At 44.3% G+C, this 19,920-nt stretch overlaps 1 protein-coding gene across 1 annotated transcript in view; it reads right to left on the bottom strand.

Moving 5' to 3' along the window:
* The window catches only part of CPXM1 (carboxypeptidase X, M14 family member 1), a 158,116-nt gene extending 138,768 nt beyond the window's left edge, over nucleotides 1-19,348 (bottom strand). The window contains exon 1 of the mRNA XM_030190934.1: nucleotides 18,912-19,348. Coding sequence (XP_030046794.1) covers nucleotides 18,912-19,236 — 325 coding nt within the window. The 5' untranslated portion in view covers nucleotides 19,237-19,348. The remainder of the gene's footprint in view (nucleotides 1-18,911) is intronic.
* Between the last annotated feature and the right edge of the window lie 572 nt (nucleotides 19,349-19,920).

Raw genomic sequence — 19,920 nt, 5'->3', positions numbered from 1 at the left:
GGGATGCACCACCTGTAAAAAAATTTCAGCACCCCCAATTATTTTGAAAAGTTGGCTCCTATGATCCTAGTCATGCTTCTCTGTGAACCGTGTCCCCGTGATTGTCACTAAATTCAAATCAGCCTCTTCCATCACAGTCTCAAATCTAAAACATTATTTCCCATACTTTGGGCATTAGTATATGTGGAGGGGCATAATCGAACGCGAACGCCTATCTCCATGGGCGTCTATGTCTGAAAACGGGTACGTGAAGAGGCGGGACAGACCGTATTATTGAAAAAATGGACGTTTTTCAGCTGGGCGTTTGTTTTTTTTAGAGATAATGGAAACTAAAAACGACCAACTCAAAAACGTCCTAATCCGAGCCATTTGGTCATGGGAGGGGTCAGGATTCGTAGTACACTGGCCCCCCTGATATGCCAGGACACCAACTGGGCACCCTAGAGGTCAGTGCGGTGGACTTCAGAAAAAGCTCCCACATGCATAGCTCCCTTACCACGGGTGCTGAGCACCCAACCCCCCTCCCCCAAAACCCACTACCCACAAATGTACAACACTACCATAGCTCTTAGGGGTTAAGGGGGCACCTACATGTGGGTACAGTGGGTTTTGGAGACCTCCCATTTACCAGCACAAGTGTTACAGGTAGGGGGGGATGGGCTTGGGGCCACCTGGCTGAAGTGCACTGCGGTACCCACTAAAAGTGCTCCAGGGACCTGCATACATGCAGGCCTTTAGGACTTGTTGCTGCTATATAACATTGGCACACCAGTTGACACCTAAAGACTAATCTCTTCGAAAACATCCTTTATTGGAATAAGCACGCTTACTCACAGTTAACTGCAGATCAGAGGTTGTGCCCCACTGGCAACGAGTCTCCCTGGTACTGAGATGAGCAGTAGGTCTGAGCTGGCAGAATGGTGTACAATGCCCTTTTCAGCCACATTCAAGGTAAGAAATAAGTTCTGTAACGTAGCTAACACGTGAAAGGGATCTAAAACTGGCTTACAAAAATAGCCACTACCTCATGGACTACTGGAAACAAAACAGGGCACACTCTGTGGAATGGAGTGGATCGGGTGGATGTGAAGCGACTGTTCACGCTATCCAAAAATACTAGGACTAGAGGGCATGAGTTGAAGCTACAGTGTGGTAAATTTAAAACGAATCGGAGAAAATTTTTCTTCACCCAACGTGTAATTAGACTCTGGAATTCGTTGCCGGAGAACGTGGTACGGGCGGTTAGCTTGACGGAGTTTCAAAAGGGGTTAGATAGATTCCTAAAGGACAAGTCCATAGACCGCTATTAAATGGACTTGGAAAAATTCCGCATTTTTAGGTATAACTTGTCTGGAATGTTTTTACGTTTGGGGAGCGTGCCAGGTGCCCTTGACCTGGATTGGCCACTGTCGGTGACAGGATGCTGGGCTAGATGGACCTTTGGTCTTTCCCAGTATGGCACTACTTATGTACTTATGTACTTATGACCCAGTAAGCAGGGGGAAAAGCACCATGGGAGTAGAGCCTACCAACTGCCAACATCGTGAGCATTTGCCACAAGCTAGTGGAATCACGGAGCCCAATACCATACACCCACATAACAGAAAAGGTGTCACACTCACCCGAGAGCCACATCAGAACCAGGGAAAGGCAGTCAGAGGATAGAACACATTATGCTGTCATGGAGGTGGGTACGGCATTTGAGGCTGGCATAAAGGCTGGAAAAAAAGTTTTTAAAGTGTTTTTTTTTGGTGGGAGGGGGTTAGTGACCACTGGGGGAGTCCAGGGAGGTCATCCCCGATTCCCTCCAGTGGTCATCTCCGATTCCCTCCAGTGGTCATCTGGGCAGTTGGGGCACTTTTTTGGGACATGTTCGTGAAAAAAAAGGGTCCAAAAAAAGTGACCCTAAATCGCAGTCAAAACGCCTTTTTTTTTTCCGATTATCAGCTAAAGACGCCCATCTTTCCTCGGCCGATAACCAGGCCCCAGTTCCGCCTTCACCACGCCTCCGACACGCCCCCATCAACTTTACCCGTTTCCGCAATGGATTGCAGTTGGAAACGCCCAAAATCGGCTTTTGATTATACTGATTTGGGCGCCCACGGGAGAAAGACGCCCATCTCCCGATTTGGGTCGCAATATAGGCGTTTTTCTCTTTCGATTATAAGCAGGATGGTGTACCTGATTATGTAATTTGTAATTGATTTATGATGCCCTGTATTAGTTTTGTTATTAATATTAATCAAAAATACATAACATGTTACACATACAAAAAAAAATTTAAAATTAAATAAATTAAAAACCAATGAAATATATGCTGCGTTTATGTTTAAATAAATTTGGCACATACCTAATAATTATCTGTATGATCATATAGTATCCACTTGAGTATCTAGAGAATATTAAATACATAATAAATAGTAGAAAAAGATGTGAAAAAATAAAAAATAAAATTAAAATTAAAAAGTTGTAAAAATTATTATTAAAACAAAAATGAAGAAAATTATAGACAAGCATCCAAATTAAAATCATTATGTTTTAATCATACTCTACCTAGAATTTTACAATTGTTTAAATAACCCTTTTGTGCCCATAATATTTTGGTGTTCATAAATGCTTAACATATTTTAGTTGCCACATGTCAACAAGGTACATAAAAGGGATAAAATAAAATGAATAGAATACTAGCACTAATGTACATTAGAGGTGCAACTAATGGGCATTTATGTGCATAAGTGCTAGATACTATTTGATAAAGTATGCACCAAAGAGCATGGGTGAGCCCTGGTGCACTTAGGTGGTACAACTCACTCCACCCATTGATCTGTCTTAAATTGGCATGCCAACGTGACTTTGTGTAAGTATTCTAGAATGGCTCAGGTACACCTAAGTGCTGCTATAGAATTGGCACTAAGCACATTTCAATGTGGTGCCTATATCTTGGGACCAAATTATAAAATTGCCCCTTATATAGCACTTATCTGTAGGAGTGGCATCCACAGGGGAAGAGCACAGGTGGACCATGGGTGTGTGGCTACTTTTATGAGGGCAGTGTAGCTATCCTCCCACAAGTTTGGGCATTTTGCATTGCTGATGGATGAATCTCGTATATTGTGGCAGTTAATCACTGTCAACATAGCTGCAGCCAGGGCCGGCTTAACCACTGGACCAGGTGAGACTCTGGCCCAGGGCACCGATGATTAAGGGTGCCAAAATACCCAGCACCTGACCTCACCTGGTCTACAGATTAAGCCAGTCTGGTCTCTCCCTTTCTCTCTCTCACACCCACCCTTCCCACGGGGCCGGCACTGCTCCCTCACTCCCTGGGTTTTCCCACAGCCATGTCCTACCTTCTCTGAGAGGGAAAACCCAAGGACTGGTTGGCAGCCTGTCATGCTGCTGTTGCTGTGCTGGGTGACTGATGTAAACTTTACAGGCCACAGAGGAGTGAGGGAGATGAGGGAGTTGTGCCGGACCCACCGGGGGAGAGGGGGAAAGATGCCAAACTCTTGGAGGGGGAGGGAAGGGATGCCAGAAGCGTTGCAATGAAGGGGGCAGCGCCAAAGCAAGTTGGCTCAGGGTGCCACTATGCCTTGAGTTAGCCATGGCTGCAGCATCAGTAGAATCATTGAGGCAACCCAGAGTCTCACTCAATGATTGCCATGGTTGCCATACACTTTCTCTCTCTACCCCACTGACACTTACTCTATGTTGGCTGCATAACTTCCATGGCTTTCCATATATTGAAATAGGAGTACCCAGTAAAAATGTATTAACCTGTATAGAAACCACTAACATTTACACTAACCACTAACTTCACTGGCTACCAGTACAATACAGGGCTAAATTTAAAACTCTATTTCTGATATTCAAGGCTCTTAAAGGAAATGGACCTGAGTACCTGAAGAACAGGATCACCCTCTACACACCTCCAAGGACACTAAGATCCTCTCAAGAAGTATCCCTAAAAAAACCCTCTCCAAAAGACATTACACGATGTGATACCCGCAAGCGAGCCTTCTCTGGAGTAGCCCCCACATTCTGGAGTGCATTGCCTGAAAGGCTCTGCTTAACACAATACTATCTCTACTTCAGGAAGCAGGTGAAAGCTTGGCTCTTCAACCAAGCCTTTAATGGAAGAAGTAACTAACTTGTTAGTCTCACTCACACACACGAGTGACTCGGGCTGCACATACTGCAGCAGGACATGTTTTTCCACTCCTCCATGTGCAACTTTCTTCAAATCAGTCACCTTACTTTCTAATTCTTCCTACTTTCTTACCCATCTATATGTTACAACTTTGCCTTACCCATCACTACCAATTATAATGTTCTATTACGTATTGTGTTGACATTGCTAGTATACCATGCCATACTTTGTATTGTTTTCGAATATTTTTACTGCTGTAATTGCCTGTTGCTCATGTTTGATCTATTCTTACTGTACACCTCCTTGAGTGAACGCCTTCAAAAAGGCGGTAAATAAATCCTAATAAATAAATAAATAAATAAATTTATTTCTGTCCATCTTGCATTCACATCTAGAATGGTGATGGAATAAATGTGTTTCTTAACAAAAACAGGCCAATTAACCCAATCGTGTAAGTAACCAACATACAAAATCAACAATATTCCAAGTGACAAGAGAGAAAATCATATGGAAGAAGACAAAAAGATAGTAGGGAATAAAAAATATCTGTGAGTAACGCTTTGGGAGAGACTGGGGCACAAAATCCATGCAAACAGGCCATGTTTTCTGGAGCCTAGAAAAATAAGTGAGAGCCAAAGCCAGGATGTTTGGCATCTGGTCTAAAGCTGGAGGAAGAAACTCCAGTGGGAGGCCTGGAACGAATCCATGAGATGAATTTTCCTGGAAAACAGCCACAGGGAGACTGAGCATGAGACCTGGCGCTCAGAAATTGCCAACTGGTAACTGAAAGGCAGAGAAGGTTTTTTGCTTTAATCTTCAGCTTCTGGACTTACATAGTACAGTTAGGTCCCTCTGCTGAGAAGTTGATGTGTGCTTCAAGGATGGTTTTTTTTTTCCTGCTTTACTGATCCTGTCTGAGAGAGAAGGAGTTAGACCTCAATACAAATAAGCACTGAGGAAGAGCGTGCGTTGGACAACTGCATTTTGCTTGTTCGTTGACTTCAACACCTGTCTAGGTCATGGAAACGTAAAGACTGATCTCCACTCCTGTGTCTTGCCTATTGAAAGTGACAGTTCTTGGCTCAGAGCCCAAAATGTTCCTGTCAGAATACAGGTGGAATCCAAAGACAGGGGATAATAAAAATCAGTTTCTAAAAGAAACCTTAAATATATGGTGATAGGCTGCAAAATATTATTTAGAGTATCATACCTCACGGGTTTATGCCATTTTACCACAAAAAAAACCTTCAAATCTGTAATTATATATACATTTTTCTATTGAAAAGAAAAAAACACCCAGTGGGTAATTTTAATAAAGTTTGAGCAAGTCAAACAATACCAGGCAAAACTGCACCTGTATCTTATGGGGGTGCATGCCTTAAAGTTGTTGTTGGGTTTTTTGTTTTATTTCAATTGTTGTTTCTGGAATTCCTAATTTCTTTTTCAATTTGGGCACGGCCAATGCCATCAATAGTTCTCACTATTGCTCAGTTGAGTGCATTATCCTTCAATAGTGTGCCTACTGATAAATAGTGCACATTAGTGAGCAACAGTGTGCACTGTTGAAAAATAGTGTGTGCAATATTGACGATACTAGGAAATATACAATTTTTTTAGGGGTTCCTGTCATTTCAGGTTAAAAATGACATGCAACAACATGCAAAATGTCATTAATATTTCTAATGTCAGCTGAAATGAATGTACATCCCTAGTATGTTATAAAATGATGAAACCAGAGCAACACCGTTTAGAAAATACAATTATTTCTGCACCCTAAAATATGCATGTGTTGAAAAAATGTGTGTACCTAGGAAGTATGTATATATATCTATGGCATAGGTTTCTGCATGACACGTGCAGTAGCATGGATGCACACCAAAAGCTCAATTTTACTGATTAAAATGCCTTCCTCCTCACTAAGCAGCTAGTTGGGAGTAGCCACTACCCCCCCCCCCCCCCCCCACACACACACCCAAAAGCCCACCAGCACTACACAGAATTAAAAGCTTTGTTATTTTACCTGGGCTTGAGTATGCACAGCATGTAATGACTCCTGTGCCTGTTTGTGGCCAAGGGGGACTCGGGGGCAGTGCTGAGGCCTACTGTGCATCCCGTCTCTGAGGAAACAAGAAGTTATGTCAAGAGGCGGGCCGCAGTAAGGTGAAGAGGCCGGTGCCGGCAGCAGGGCAGCCTACGTGAATCGCTACCACTGCCACTGCCGCCTTTTGGAAAAGAAAGAAATAAGATAAATGTGGGGAAGAGGGTTGAGGAGGGAAGGGGAGAGTGCCGCACTCAGACCCCCCTCTCCCGGCAAGAGCGGCCACCTATAGGGATAGAAAACCTTCCACTCTATAAATATGCAGGTTGTGCATGATGTGCAGGGGGAGATTGTGGACATGTGTGCCCAATACCCAGGTTCCACACATGATGCCTACATACTACAGCATTCTCAAATCTACCACAGGTTCGACCGAAGGGAGATCACCGGTGGCTGGCTCATAGGTAAGTGCAACAGGGATCCCCAAACCCCCTCCTCCCACAAACTTTCAACAGTCTCTCCCTCCCTCCAGGTGTCTCCATATCCCACAATCCCCACCCCACCTCCACAAGGTAATCAGACCAGCCAATACACACCCATATTTATCATTCTGCTTCCCCCCACAGGTGACAGAGGATACTCACAGTGGACCTGGCTCATGACCCCTCTAGTGCACCCCAAACTGTGGTGGAGGAGGACTACAACAACAGACATTGGACCACACGCGGCATCATAGAGTGCACCTTTGGCCAGCTAAAGAGTAGGTACTGATGTCTCAATCGGTCCAGATGGGAGCTCCTCTATAGCTCTTCCACTAACACAAGACTCCAGCACATTTCTATATATCAAAATGCTTTTATTGCATTGTCTGTGCCTTTAAACAGCACTCGACATCATTAAACTAATCAACCAATCACTCTTCCACATTCATTCACCAATCACCCTCTGTACCTTATAATTGAAATACAACTTAAATCATATAATACAGCAAAAAACACACTTGGCAATATCATTTACATACAGACAAAATCCGTGTGAATTATATGTGTCCAGTTAACCAACATTAAGCCATATCATACGGTCCACTATTGAATTCACAACCAAATGTTGTGCAAACCGTTTGAAGCAGCGACTTGGTGCTTGTCCCGTCTTATTCAAACTGCTAATGGAGCCACTGAACCGTTAGCTTGATGATGTGTAATTAATATTCAACTGCAACGCTGCTCCACAAATGCGCCACCACGTTATCCTGTGGCGTTCATAATAACCAACTTATAGGTACTGGGTGAGCGGTGTTTCACATCAAGTCCATCTCAAAACCACGGTTCCCCAATGCTGGACCGCATTTCGTCTTCCTTCTTCAGGAGGAACCACCCGTTAGTCTAAAAACCACAATAGCACTATCACTATCGAATTACATATCACTTTAAAGCGTGTCAACAATCACTAAATACTTGTTTATAGAGAGGAGCAATTACATGTACTGCAACCAGAAAGGGACCTCAGTGCATGTGACCCTGCCTATGTCTGATGCTTTTATACGAATGGTGCTAAGATACGGGGAGGGGTAGGGATGCTGGACACTTACCTTGTCACAGTGGCTCTGATGAGTCTCTAAGCTCTTACTGAGACATTAATTGGAGACAGGTGCTGGTGTCTCTTGAATAGATGTCTTCTGTGCCAGTTGGGTCTCCTCAGGGGAGTAAGTAGGTTCACATCTTAAAGACATCCTTGCAGAGTGATGGATGTTCCTCCACATTCAGAGCCATATATGGACGTATTACATATGGAGGGAATGACCTGCCATTGCTGCGTACAGCTTCTGAGATATGCAGTGACAATAGATGTTTTGCACAATATATTTTCAAATGCTGGAGATGTTTTTTGCTGCTGTTTGGAGACGTGGAGAGGCATAATCAAACGGGGACGACCATCTCTAAGGGCGACCATCTCTAAGGACGTCCCGGCAAAGGGGCGGGGAAACCCGTATTATCGAAACAAGATGGGCGTCCATCTTTCGTTTCGATAATACGGTCAGGGACACCCAATGTTGAGATGGTCGACCTTAGAGATGGTCATCCCCGGTTTTCAGCAATAATGGAAACCGAGGACGCCTATCTCAAAAACGACCAAATCCAAGGCATTTGGTCGTGGAAGGAGCCAGCATTCATAGTGCACTGGTCCCCCTCACATGCCAGGATACCAACTGGGCACCCTAGGGGGCACTGCAGTGGACTTCACAAATTGCTCCCAGCTGCATAGCTCCCTTACCTTCGGTGCTGAGCCCCCCCAACCCCCCCCCCCCCCCACAAACCCACTCCCCACAACTGTACACCACTAGCCCTAAGGAGTGAAGGGGGGCACCTACACTTGGGTACAGTGGGTTTCGGGTGGGTTTTGAAGGGCTCGCATTTACCAGCACAAGTGTAACAGGTGGGGGGGGGGATGGGCCTGGGTCCGCCTGCCTGAAGTGCACTGCACCCACTAAAACTGCTCCAGGGACCTACATACTGCTGTCATGGAGCTGGATATGACATTTGAGGCTGGCATAGAGGCTGGCAAAATTTTTGTTTAGGGTGAGAGGGGGTTGGAGACCACTGGGGGAGTAAGGGGAGGTCATCCCTGATTCCCTCCGGTGGTCATCTGGTCAGTTTGGGCACCTTTTTGAGGCTTGGTCTGAAAAAAATGGACCAAGTAAAGTCAACCAAATGCTCGTCAGGGACGCCCTTCTTTTTTCATTATCAGCTGAGGACGCCTATCTCTTAAGCATGCCCCAGTCCCGCCTTCGCTATGCCTCCGACATACCCCCATGAACTTTGGTTGTCCCCGCGACGGAAAGCAGTTGAGGACGCCCAAAATCGGCTTTCAATTATGCCGATTTGGGCGACCCTGTGAGAAGGACGCCCATCTTGCAATTTGTGTCGAAAGATGGGCGTCCTTCTCTTTCAAAAATGCCCCGCTATTATTTCAAGTTGCATATTTCACCTATTTTCAAATTTCTGGAAACAGTTATCTTTTTTTTTCGATTATGACTGTCTGATTTTGGATGTTTTGCCACACTAACCAACGCCAACATGAACATTAACAAACTCCTTCTAATAATCTATTTTCACCCCCTAATCTACTATGCAGGGACAACCCCCATAAAACAATAATCTACCCACAGCACACAAACCCGACAGACAACCCAATGACAGCACACCAGGCCAAAAGAACAATAACTAATTAAAAGGAAAAACAACTATACATGGAAACAACCAACAGAAAGGGAAGAAAGGACACAACAAAACCAGACACCAAAAGAGCAGACAACTCATAAAAATCAACACATCCTCGTCCCAAAACGACCACCACCAACCAATCCATCTGGGCTATGTAAATGCTAGATCAGTAGTCAATAAAACAGCAACAATAACAGACTGGACCACAACAGACAATCTTGATCTCTTATTCATTACTGAAACCTGGATTCATGACCTCAAAGATCCCATAATTTTAGGCCTATGCCCACTAGGCTACAAAATTATTCACTGGACAAGGAATGGAAAAAGGGGAGGAATAGCCATAATCTACAGATCCCAGTTCACCATTACAACCTTTGCCGAATCCATGCTGCCCCAACTTGAAATTGCCTCAGTTAGAATCAATCACCCAAACCTGCAGAAACACCTTACCGCTATCCTACTCTACAGACCGCCAAGTAACTGGCAAGACTGCCAAACACACTTTATGGACTTTATATTGAACACATGTGTCTCTACCTCAAATCTTCTTATAATTGGAGATATCAACCTGCACCTTGAAGAAATCACCTCAATAAACACCCAAGAATGCAAAGATTTCCTCCAACTATGGGATCTTCACAGACCAAATACGCAGCCAACCCACACTAAAGGACATACACTAGACATCATTACACATAAATTCGCCCCCGATTCAAACTTAGTACTAACAGACACAAAGTGGACACCCATACCAATGTCCGACCACTATAAAGCAAACCTCTCCCTCCAATGGCGAATGAAAGACTCACCCCACAAACAAGAACGAAAAACATATACCACGAGAGGAAAAATAGATCCGATAATATTCTGGCAACAAATCTACCATAATGGATGGACTTTAAAAACAGATACAAACCAATTTCTCCAAGAATGGGACAATACTGTAGATGCAGAAACATATTAGACAACATAGCACCACTCCAAACTAGAACCTCACACAGAAAGAACTCAATACCATGGTTCAACGAAGAACTGAAAAAACTAAAAACACAAGTTAGAAGGTTAGAACAAGTATGGAATAAAAAGAAAGACGACTGCACACTCAGCGCTTGGAAAAAACTACAAAGAAAATACAAATACACCATAAGACAAACTAAAAGATCATACTACAAAACTAAAATTGGACCAGACTACAAGGACACACATAAACTCTTCCAACTCGTGAGCAAACTACTAGATACTACAACGGTGACTTTAAACAGTACAGACACACCAGCAGCAGACAGTCTTGTGAAATACTTCAATGAGAAAATCATAAAACTACGACTCATGATACCTGTCAATACCATTGACTACGCAAAACTCCTTGATTGTCTAGACCCAATCCCTGGTGAATACCCAACGGACAGAACCTGGACCAATTTTGAAACACTATCAGATGATATCATCTCCCAAACGCTCAAAAGGTTTGCCAAATCTCACTGCAAATTAGACATATGCCCTAACAACCTTGTAAAATTTGCCCCTCAACAATTTATATCAGACCTCACGGAACACCTGAACTAAATGCTACAAAACGGACTCTTCCCAAAAGACAAAGGAATTATTCTACTTACCCCTATACCCAAAGACGCAAAGAAAAGCACACGTGACTTAACCAACTACCGACCAGTGGCATCTATTCCCCTGATAACCAAATTAACGGAAGGCATATTGACCAAACAGCTCACTAACTACTTAAACAAATTCTCTATACTTCATGACTCCCAATCTGGATTCCGATCTAACCACAGTACTGAAACAGTAATAGTCACTCTCCTAACTAAATTTAAACAAGCGATCGCAACTGGCAACACCATACTACTTCTACAATTTGACATGTCCAGTGCTTTCGACATGGTCGATCACGGAATATTGCTACACATCCTTGAGTACTTTGGAATTGGAGGCAACGTTCTCAATTGGTTCAAGGGCTTCCTAACTACACGATCATACCAAGTGGTATCTAACTCGACTACCTCAACCACATGGTTACCTGAATGTGGAGTTCCTCAAGGATCCCCCCTCTCACCGACTCTCTTCAACCTAATGATGATACCCTTGGCCAAACTATTATCTAATCAAAACCTCAATCCATACATATACGCAGATGACGTAACAATTTATATCCCGTTTAAACAAGACATAAAGGAAATTGCCGATGACATCAACCAAAGTTTCCACATCATGCATTCATGGGCGGATGCATTCCAGCTGAAACTTAATGCAGAAAAAAACACAATGTCTTATACTCACCTTGCAACACAACACGAGTAAATTCACCACCATAAACACACCAAGCCTGTCCCTTCCCGTCTTGGACACCCTGAAAATTCTTGGAGTTACCATTAATCTACACCTTACACTTGAAAATCACGCAAAAACTACAACCAAGAAGATGTTCCACTCAATGTGGAAATTAAAAAGAGTAAGACCTTTCTTCTCAAGGACTATTTTTCGCAACCTGGTACAGTTAATGGTGCTTAGTCACCTAGATTACTGCAATGCACTATACGCTGGCTGTAGAGAACAAATCATCAAGAAACTCCAAACCGCCCAGAACACCGCAGCCAGACTTATATTCGGAAAATCAAAATATGAAAGTGCTAAACCCCTAAGGGAAAAACTACACTGGCTTCCGATTAAAGAGCGTATCATATTCAAGATATGTTCACTAGTTCATAAAATCATTCACGGAGATGCCCCAGCCTACTTGTCAGACCTGGTAGACTTACCACCCAGAAAAACTAAAAGATCATCCCGCACGTTCCTTAATCTTCATTTCCCCAGTTGCAAAGGTCTAAAATACAAACTAACGCATGTGTCGAACTTCTACCTGGGCACACAGTTATGGAATGCATTGCCAAGCAACTTAAAAACGATTTATGAACTAACGAACTTTCGTAAATCTCTGAAGACCCACCTCTTCGAAAAGGCATACCACAAAGATCAACACATGTAAATGTGACACATCTCCACCTTTACCTAATAGCAGGACAGTTTTTTTCATATATCTGCTTGTTCTATATACTATTATGTCATTCATGGTCTTTATGTAACACTATGATATAATTTCTACTGTTCTCCACCAAGAACGATACATTGTAAGCCAGATTGAGCCTGCAAAAAGGTGGGAAAATATGGGATACAAATGCAATAAATAATAATAATAATAATAAACATCTCTGGTGTCATTTAGACGTCATATCAAAAATGCCCCTCTATGTGTCATTAGCATACTAGTTATTCTTATCTCTATATCATCCTATATAATAATACTCATCTCCAACGTTCTAACCTGCCTGGGACCATGGATCCCTCGAAGGTGGTCTGCTAGGCAGCTTAGAACACATTGACATCAGTAACGTCACTGACAGCTGATTCCAAGGCAAGGGGAATCAGCTGTCAGTGTGCCGCTCCCTGCCAGTTCTGAGCAAGTGAAAGGGAGCGGGGCAACACAGAACCCCCCCCCAGCGCATCACCAAAGCACCCCCCCACACTCGAAGAACATCAACACCCCCGCCCCCCCCCCCACACACGTCACTCCCTCCCTCCCATCCCGTTCAAGGCCCCCTCACGCCCCTCCCACCGAGTTCAAGACTCCCCCTCCCTCCAATTTCAACACCCCCTCCGCGTAACTGACCCCTGGACTCCCCTGCCACGACCATCTTGACCCCCCCTTTCTGCCGAAAACCCTCCCCCGCCACCGTTGCGTTCCTGTGCTGACGACAACCAAACTGCTGTTCTCCGGGGCGTTGCTTGATGAATGATCATCTGTTCAAGTTTCTGTGCATGCGTCTGACATCAGACGCACGCACAGAAACTTCAACAGATGATCATTTAACAAGCATCGCCGGTGCAGACGAGAAGAGAAATTTGGCTGTCTTCAGCACAGGTAGGCGATGGCGGCAGAGGAGGGTTTTCTGCGGGAAGGGGGGGTCGAGAGGGTCGCGGCACGGGGGTCCAGGGGTCAGTAACACGGGGGGGTGTTGAAATCGGAGGGAGGGGGGAGTCTGGAACTCGGTGGGAGGGGCGTGAGGGGGCCTTGAAGTGGGAAGGAGGGAGGGAGGTAGGGGCGTGAGGGGACCTTGAACTGGGAGGGTCTGGAACTCGGGAGGGAGGGAGGGAGGTCTGGAACTCAGACGGAAGGAAAGGAAGGAAGGGAGGGAGGGAGGGGTCTGGGGAGGGGGGTCTGGAACTTGGGAGGGATGGAGGGAGGGGAGGGGGGTCTGGAACTCGGGAGGGAGGGAGGGGGGTCTGGAACTCGGAAGGGAGGGAGGGAGGGGGGTCTGGTACTTGGGAGGGAGGGAGGGATGGAGGGGGGTCTGGAGGGAGGGAGGGGGGATTACCTTGCTAGCGCCCATTTCATTGCCTACCGAAATGGGCCTTTTATACTAGTTTATAAATATGTTAAAAAGCAGCAGTCCCAGTATAGACCCCTGGGGCACCCCACTATCTACCCTTTTCCATAAAGAATACTGACCATTTAATCCTACTCTCTGTTTTCTCTCTTTTATCCAGTTCTTAATCCAAAATAGGATGCTACCTCCTATCCTATGACTTTCTAATTTCCTCAGGAGTCATTGATGAGGTACCTTGTCAAATGCCTTTGAAAATCTAGTTACACAATATTGACTGGTTCATCTTTATCCACATGTGTATTTATTCCTTCAAAGAAATGTAGTAGATTGGTGAGGGAAGATTCCCCTTCACTAAATCAATGTTGGCTTTGTCTCATTAATCCATGCCTATGTATATGCTCACTAATTTCTACCATTTTGGCTGGTGCTGACATCAGGCTTATTGATCAACAAATTCCTGGATCACCTCTGGAATCTTTTCTAAATAGCTGCTACATTGGCCAGCCTTTTATTAGAGCAGTAACAGGCTGTTGTTGTGGTCAAATCCTGGTCTGCTGCTCACAGGGTTTGTACAAGAAATTTTTATGTGTGACACTCACCTATACCTCTGTTTCCTACCTATAATGAAGAGAGGACTGGGACAAGGCTGGCTCTACCATTATGCAACTGTATTTTTTGAAAATAGCCTGCTTTTTGGCCCTATGAGCTAATACAAATGAAACCCTGTGATGACTCTCTGTATATGGCCCTGAATCCCTTTGAATTTCCTTTCCCCATAGACCGCCCTGGGCTGAACCAGAGAAGATCATATTTCTTGTGAGATGTTGAAAAGCTCACAGAGCAGAATGAAGTGCTAATAGAGGAGATTTTGGGCTTGCGGGCTGACCTTAGTTTCACAGATTTTGGGCTTGAGGGTTGACCTTAGTTTCACAACCATTGTGGAATGCTTATTGGTTAAGATACTGGATCGGTAAACTGCATCTGTCACCTACTCCTTCAATCACCTATGAGCCTTGCAACCCCCAGAGTACCTCTACTTGCAGTGTTTCCATTCCTAGCACCAGCTACAAGCCTTGCTTCTGAAATGGCAGATAAGGTAGGAACCATTTCAGAGACCTGAAATGGCCTGAGATATAAAAACAATACACTGCAATGCTCATGTGAAAAGGCTGCAGCAGCAGCAGCAGCTGTACAAGGCCTTGGGTACCCCTGCAAACACTGATTTTTGTAAAAGGTCAGTATAAATAAAAATACATTGACTAATAACAAATGCTTCTGAATTAAAGTATTCCTTGCTGCCACTCTCCGCTCATGTCCTTGGTGGTGCTGGGGTTCCATGTCTCAGGTATTCTCCTCCTCCTCTTCATCCTCTGGGGACTGTGGCTAAATCCAGTCTGGGGAAGGCTGCCTACATGTCAAGGCCAACTCTGGAGCATGGAAACTGTTAAATTCCCCAGGGGCTAGTTTAGAAACTCTCTCCTAGTTGTGTCCAGACACCTGAAATTAATTTTGTAAAAGTCCACGCTAGGAAATGTGACCAAGTAACCCCACTGCTCTGCACTGAACATCGGCTGCTGATTGCATCTAGAATCCATTTGAAGATTCTTATGTTGGTTCTTAAGATCCATTACTCATGGCTACCTAATACCATATTCACCTTCAAGGACACTTTGATCAGCAAAACACAACCTACTTATCTTCTCTTTTAGGCATCTTAGGCCTTTCGTCATGCCATATTCTGTGTGACGGGTCCCACGCCTGTCTTTACTGTAGGCTCAGTACCTCTTTCACCTGATTCAAGAGTAGTCTAAAAACACAATTGTTTGAGGAGGTGTCTGAGGATTGACCGCCAAATACATGGGCCGGAAAAAGGGGGCCTTGGGATTGATTTCAGTCCTGGACCCTCCTGCATACTTAATTCCTAACTCTTATTTGTGTAACTACTTTTTCTTATTCCTTCCTTCCTTCTTCTCACACTTTTTATTACTGCCTACCTGCTGAGACAGTATTCCAATTAATGGAATGTCAAATTATAATAAACCCAAAACCTGATGTTCATGATCTGGAAATGGCTGGATCCCTGACATTGTACAGAATATGAACTGTGAATTGCTTTGGTGGATCATTTCACATTCTCTGAGATGAACAAAATCCTTCCCTGGCAGCCAGGAAATAATATTTTGGCCAGAGAAGTTTGCAGTGTTTTCTTCTGCTGTGGCATAAGTGTATTCCCTCCTCCTCTTTCCAGGCCAATGTATATTCACAGCAAGGACGGAAAGAAAGGATCATGCCAGTCCTGTTCATACTGTGTATATGAACATGGCAATCCCTTAGCTGAAAAGTTTACTGATCTGCAAATCACAAACAGTGCAACTTTTGGTGGCAATATACCAGCCTAGTAAATGACCAATTAGGCCATGAATCATAAGCCACAGACCACAAACCCTGTATCAATTCACCTCTAAAAATACCAAAACATTTTGTAATGAATCTCCTTCTAAAAAAAAAAATGGATGGAACTCTGCTGTTTATTTTAAGGTGTCATCTTTGCCAGAATATGAACTCTGTGATGGATAGAGATCAATGTCATAGAAATCACCTCACACATACTATGGGCCCTGTTTACTAAGGCGTGCTAGCATTTTTGGTGCATGCACAAAATTATCATGCGCTAAGTGTGTAGGCGCCCATAGCAATATTGTGGGTGCCTACATAGTGCGTGCTAATGGTTAGCGTGCAGTAAAAATGCTAACCCGCCTCTAGTGTGGCTTAGTAAACAGGGCCCTATGACTCTAAAGGTACAGTTTTGGTACAGAGGGCAGGCAGAAGGCGAGGGAGTAGGCGTGGGTACTGATAAGGAAGCAAAAGAAAGTGAATATTGCCTGCTTTTCTGGATAGCATGTGCTAGTTAAATTTCATGCAGCTGAAATCAAATACATTCAATAGCCCTATTTGACAGGAAGTTGTTGATAAATTCTTAATAAGCCAAGCTCTACCCACAGGCTTTTAGCCGAGCCAGCCAAGGTAAATATCAGCTCAAGACCTCCAACTTGTTGGTTGCTGCCTGGAAAATATATCTTGCATGCAAAAATGTCCCAACCCCCTAACATCTTGGAATATAAGCAGTGCCTTTTAGCTAGTTGAAACTTCAGTTAGGAATTCACAATAGCTTTTTAAGGGATAGTCCTATTTGAGTACATCTAGATGCGGGGTGGGGGGAGGGGATGAAATGATTCCTTTTATCATACTAAGAAACAGGAAGGAAATAATTGCATATAATGAAGGATAGTTATTCTCATTATTAAATAATGGTAATTTATAACCCCAGTGCGTTCCTTCAAAACTGAATCAGCTATCAAAGCGCTAAGGAGGGAGGACTTCATAACATCTCTTGAACCCAGATTCCTTTCAATATAAGACTGTGTCTGGGCCACTGTTTGCAAGGCAGAAGTGTGCAGAATTAATTGTGCCTGAGATAAAGTGTGACCTGCCCTCAGTTATCAGGTTTGAAATTTCTTTATGAATTATGTGTATATGTAAATGATGTGGAGGGGCATAATCGAACGAGGACGCCCATCTCTAAGGACGTCCCGGCGAAGGGGCGGGGAAACTCGTATTATCAAAACAAGATGGGCGTCCATCATTCGTTTCGATAATACGGTCGGGACGCCCAAATCTCAACATTTAGGCCGACCATAGAGATGGGCGACCTAAATGTTGAGATGGTCAACCTTAGAGATGGTCATCCCCGGTTTTCGGCCATAATGGAAACCGAGGACGCCCATCTCAAAAATGACCAAATCCAAGCCCTTTGGTCATGGGAGGAGCCAGCATTCGTAGTGCACTGGTTCCCCTCACATGCCAGGACACCAACTGGGCACCCTAGGGGGCACTGCAGTGGACTTCAGAAATTGCTCCCAGGTACATAGTTCCCTTACCTTGGGTGCTGAGCCCCCCAAGCCCCCAAAACCCACTCCCCACAACTGTACACCACTACTATAGCCCTAAGGGGTGATCGGGGGATACCTACATGTGGGTGCAGTGGGTTTCAGGTGGGTTTTGAAGGGCTCCCATTTACCACCAGAAGTGTAACAGGTAGGGGGGGATGGGCCTGGGTCCGCCTGCCTGAAGTGCACTGTAACCACTAAAAAACTGCTCCAGGGACCTGCATACTGCTGTGATGGAGCTGGGTATGACATTTGAGGCTGGCATAAAGGCTGGCAAAAAATGTTAAAACATTTTTTTTGGGGGTGGGAGGGGGTTGGTGACCACTGGGGGAGTAAGGGGAGGTCATTCCCGATTCCCTCTGGTGGTCATCTGGTCAGTTCAGGCACCTTTTTGAGGCTTGGTCATGAAAATAAATGGACCAAGTAAAGTCAGCCAAATGCTCGTCTCTTTACCATTATCAGCTGAGGACGGCCATCTCTTAATCACGCCCCAGTCCCACCTTCAGTACAGTGCTGACACACCCCCGTGAACTTTGGTCATCCCCGTGACAGAAAGCAGCTGAGTGCAACCAAAATTGGCTTTCGATTATGCCGATTCGGGCGACCCTGAGAGAAGGACGCCCATCTCCCAATTTGTGTCAGAAGATAGGTGCCCTTCTCTTTTGAGAATTCCCCTGAAAGGGTACAAAAAATTACAGTCTCAGGGATGGTTTTTGCCCCCCCTGGATTTTTTCTTATTAGTATACTACACACTAAAATAATGGCACAGTCCTCATACAACTTAACAAATTATATTAAAATGCACACACTTAGCATTACAAAGACTTTAACTCAAAGGAAGTGCAGTTTATACTTACTTGAGGGAATGTTAATTAGATGAGAAAACTCTTTCTTGAGCTCAGACAGACCTTCTGTTTCTAATACTTCATTCTTACTTTGTGTGTTTTTCTCAAAACCTCTTTGAGAATAAAATAAGGGCAACTGAAAATATAAGACAGGACTGCAAAGCCATGCAGTGAGTGCATAAGTTCTCAGAGCTATCATTCTGTGCCAGGCCAGAACAAAGCGACCAAAGTGAACAAAGGTTCCAAAACACAGAAAAATTAGACAAGATAAGAATGGGTGGCAGAAAGTAAGATCAAACCTGGTTACCTCTCTTGGCTGTTTCTTTCTCCTCAGTGAAATTCAGTCTCCTGTCCTTTTGGATAGGTTCATGTGGGTCTTGAGTACTGGAGATGATGGGCTGTTCTGTCCCATTAGGCCTCTCAGTGCTTGAGGGCTGCATGTCGTCCCCTGCCCGGGTCTGATTGCTTTGGGGTCTCTCAGTGCCTGTTAGCTGCATGTCCGCTGCCTCGGTCTGATTGCTTGGAGAAGTATTAGTTATGGTGATATCTGTGGTGTTGTAGGGGAATCCTTCCATCAGAGATATCCATACTGTGCTGAAAAGCATGGACACGATCACCGAAACCCACTGCATATCCTGAGATGCCAAGGTGCAAGTGTGGATATGTATGTGTGTGTGTCTGCTGTGTAAAAAGATGCAGCTACACTGCCGAGTGAAAAGTTCGAAACTCCTTTTTCTGCTCTCTCTCTTTCCCACTACTCTCTTAGGAACTGCTGCAGCCTGTACATATATCCCTTTCAAATCCCACCCCTTTTTTTGTTTCAGGGAATTCCATAGAAATTCAAGTACCATATTTTCAGGAGTGGTGGGGCTCACAAATTGTCCTAGGCTTTCATTCTGCTTCTGAACTTTTCAGTTCAAGATCTTGTGTTTCTTTTGCAGAAAATTGTTTCTGCTGTGAATGACATTTAGTACTTTACTGGGTACAATGAACTATGATGTGCAGGGAAGTTTTGTTACTGTAAAATCCCTGACACCTAATGCTACAATGGCTAGAAATTCAGAATATATATGTAGCCTCCCTCCCCTTCAATTATCAAGCCTGGAAGAGGGGGCAAATCAGGGAGCTGCAGGGCCGTTCTGCAACCTATAGGGCTTCTGAGGTGACTCCAGCAGTGGCATTTTCTTTTAAGATCTTTAGGGCCAGAGACCCTCTTCTGGGAGTGTAGAAGCAAAAGCATATCCATTACTAGTATTCTTTGAACATTAATAGACTTTACTGAAAAACTTGTTAAATGGTGATCAATCAACAAAAAC

The sequence above is a fragment of the Microcaecilia unicolor genome, chromosome 2 (genome assembly GCF_901765095.1).
Source record: "Microcaecilia unicolor chromosome 2, aMicUni1.1, whole genome shotgun sequence".
NCBI lineage: Eukaryota > Metazoa > Chordata > Amphibia > Gymnophiona > Siphonopidae > Microcaecilia > Microcaecilia unicolor.
The sequence above is the reverse complement of the archived record's forward strand: the minus strand, read 5'-3'. Positions and strand labels throughout refer to the sequence as shown.